The 3,483-nt window shown below is 29.6% G+C and overlaps 1 protein-coding gene across 1 annotated transcript; it reads left to right on the forward strand.

Moving 5' to 3' along the window:
* Positions 1-814: 814 nt before the first annotated feature.
* Positions 815-1,858, forward strand: LOC107940758 (uncharacterized). Its single transcript, XM_016874206.2, has one exon. It carries the CDS (start codon positions 995-997, stop codon positions 1,475-1,477), a length of 483 nt encoding a protein of 160 aa, XP_016729695.1. The 5' UTR covers positions 815-994; the 3' UTR covers positions 1,478-1,858.
* The last annotated feature ends 1,625 nt before the right edge of the window (positions 1,859-3,483 follow it).

The raw sequence follows: 3,483 nt of genomic DNA on the forward strand, positions 1-3,483 counted from the left end.
AACGTTTTGGGTAGCATTGTCTCCACTTTTATTACATTGCTTCGAATTATAGTATAATTGCACTTGCTATATATATATAATATATGAATAGACAATTGATCTACCTTGACTAATGATTAATCAAACACCTAATTTCACAACTTAATTTACCACCCCCAAAAAATAAAGAATAATTTCTCAAACTTAAATGAAAAAAAAATTTAAAGAAGTAAAAATAAAACTACCACTGAATATTGAATAAATCATGAATTTCAATTTCGTCCAAGCTCACCACGTCCAAATTATTATATTTTATTTTAAATTTAATTATAAATATATATTAATATTACACATATTTTTTTGGTAAAAATTCATGTAATAATTCCAACTAAAATGTTGTAAAAAATAAAAATAAAAACAAGTTTCCATTTCCTCTAACTTGGTCCCAACAAAGCAATTTAATCTTATCAATTCTAAAAATAAGTAATTAAAGATAATCAATCAATGCAATTAATGTTTTTCATCAATTATACGTAATATAATAATAAATTAAACCTTTAATACTTACATATTCTATTAATTTGATTCAGATTTTAAAAAAATATCTAAAAAAATTATAAAAAATCTAAAAAATTCAAAAAAATATAAAATAAAACTTTAGCTTCAAAAATATATAAATAAAGAGACTAAATCTATAAACTTTGAAGGCTTAAATTTATTATTAAATCAATTAAAATCATATAAAATTTATGAAAATATTTAAAAATTTTAAAAATTATATTAAAAACATTTTATTCGAGTCGGGTTAAAAATCCGGCCCGACCCAGCCATGATGCAGCTGGTATAGCACTCACCAACTTTCACATCTATTTTCCCTTAGAAAAAGAGAATAAAAACAGGCTGTAAGAGAGCTGTGAACGCTACATTTCACCTTTTTATTTTCCTTCCTCTTCCTTTTTCTCTTAGGACCGCCATTGCCAAATCTCTTTAGGGCGTTTCTCATAACAGAGCAACCATGAGCTCCATCATTCAAAGCTTTCAAAAGAACAGCTCCCTCCCCGTCTCCCAAACTGAATCAAAAGACCACTTTCCACCACCAGCTGGCCCAGGGCGGCTGCGAAGAAGGCTTTCATCTCTGTCTCTAAAACTACAACCCACTTCTTCACCGGCGACGTCATGGACATTCCCCAGATCCAAGTCCTTGTCTTCCATGGGAGAATATGCCGGTAGCTCCATCAGGAAATGGTGGGACTGGGGTTGGTCTTGGGTTCTCTCCAAAAAGCCCTCGTTCGCTAAAGACATTGAAATGAACGAAGAAGAAACCAGGATCCTTGGGTGCCACAACAAAGGCAGTTGGAGGCATGTGTTTTACAAAGTCAGATCTGAGATCAGAAAACTCGTGGGATCTGATAAAGTTGGCCTCCCACAAACTTACAGGTACAATTCTTTAGATTACTCCAAGAATTTCGATGATGGAAAGAATTACACCTATGGTTGATTTTTGGGGAATTTTGAAACCATCAATGGAGCTTTGCTAAAAGAAATCTCTGATCTGGAAAAACCAATAAGCTTCTCTGTTTCAAGATTCAGATCAAACAAAGACGGTAGAATTCTGGGTTCTTTACTTGTGTTTCAGCTTTCATTAATTTGTTTACAATATATATAATGCAAATGTTCATTCGTAAAAAAAAAAAAAAGGCCTGTGCTTATATTGCTCTGTTATGTAAAGTGGTTTTGCTTGTAGCCATGGCTATTAGCTACAAAAATGGTTGTCATTATAAATTTTTTTGCAGGGTTCAATTGTATAAGTATTGTATTTATTCATGTAATGTAAAATATGGTTTTTTTTATCTCGCTATAAATAATAACAATTTATTCACTTAGAAGTGTACTTGTTAATAGAGTTATACCAAAAATATTAGGTCGCTTTCTCCACAAACGTCGGTGAAAATGCATGGACCAGAATTGGCAGCACATGATGAGATGAGCTTTGGATACTAAGCCATGTTCCATGTGATTTTTATATTAACGAAATCAAACCAAAGCTACCACCACAAATTGCACCCAAAATTTTACTATAATCTATAATATCATTTTTTTCGTTACGGTTATTTAAATTTGTCGGCAAAAAAAATCAGCTGTTTTTCCCAAGGTAAGCATTAACTTAGGAAGATTACGAAGTGGGGTTACCACTTTCCTTCACCTTGAACCAAGCAGCAAAGTGTCGGTGAGTAAATTCGGCCGCTATATAATAACATAGAGGTCTAGTATAACCGACGAGTTGAACAGTAATATTTTTAGCGACGATTTGCGAAATGGTAACTGATAACCGTCACTAACGGGGTGAAAATTTAGTTTAAAGGAAATAATCTTTGTTTTTTATTTTTCAATATAATCTAAATTTTTAGTGTCATAATGGTAAAAAATCTGCAATGATCTCAAGTTTAGGGTTGAACCCGTAATAATTAAATTTGTATTGATATTTATTGTATTACTCGATACATTTCGTTTTAATAATAAATAAAAAACTTTAAATCATACTTTTTTTTAATATAAAAATTTAACTTCTATTATTTACTATTGTCATATTTCGTTTATACCAACTAGAATAATGTGTATCCATAAATATATAACCAGTGTAATTTATCATATTTATTAATTTGTGAGTTTGAATACAATAGAGTGTGAATATGAAGAAATATTTTGGTGGTAAAGGATATCTCATGTGGTACTACATGTGTCTTCTACTTTCATATTGCCTCATGCCAAGCTTTGCCAACCAACAACAGCTTTTTGTTGGATTCACACAAATAATAATAATAATAATAATAACAACCATCGCAACTTCCTACCTTCTAAAAAGAACTAAAAGTTTTTTAGTAACATAATTTAGTATTATTAAATTTAGAAGGTTATTTTGAGTTTTAGGGTTTAATGAATAAAAATTTAATTGTCACTCGCCCTTTTTCATCTATAAGTAAATAAAAAAACTGAATTTCCAAAAAAAACTTGTCCTATTCTATTATCAACTAGCTCGACTAGGGGTGAAGTCAGAAAATTTTTTTAGGTGAACCAAAATTAAATTGTAATTTTTATGATAATAAAATTATAATTTTACCATTTTAATAGTCTATATTTTTAAAAATTTTAAAGGATTGCATTAAATTTTTATCATTTTTAAGGGATGTTTACCTTTACTAATTTAAATTTTTTTAAAAATATTCATTTTAGGGGGCCTGGGACCCCTGCCAGCCCTTAGCTATGCTCCTAAATTCGACATACTCTTATTTATTTGTTAATATATGTGGTACTAGCGTCAAGGAATAGAAATGTTTATTTGTAAGTAATCAAATCAAATCAATGTAAAATGAAAGAAATAAAAGAAATTTTAAAAACCAAAAACAAATTCAAGTCACACCATTGTAGAAATAGCAAGAAAATGCTTTTGATGTAGAAAATAAATTTGGAAAAAAAATAATTTGCATTTCACTAATATTATTAAAT

This window comes from Gossypium hirsutum, chromosome A03 (genome assembly GCF_007990345.1).
Source record: "Gossypium hirsutum isolate 1008001.06 chromosome A03, Gossypium_hirsutum_v2.1, whole genome shotgun sequence".
Lineage (NCBI taxonomy): Eukaryota > Viridiplantae > Streptophyta > Magnoliopsida > Malvales > Malvaceae > Gossypium > Gossypium hirsutum.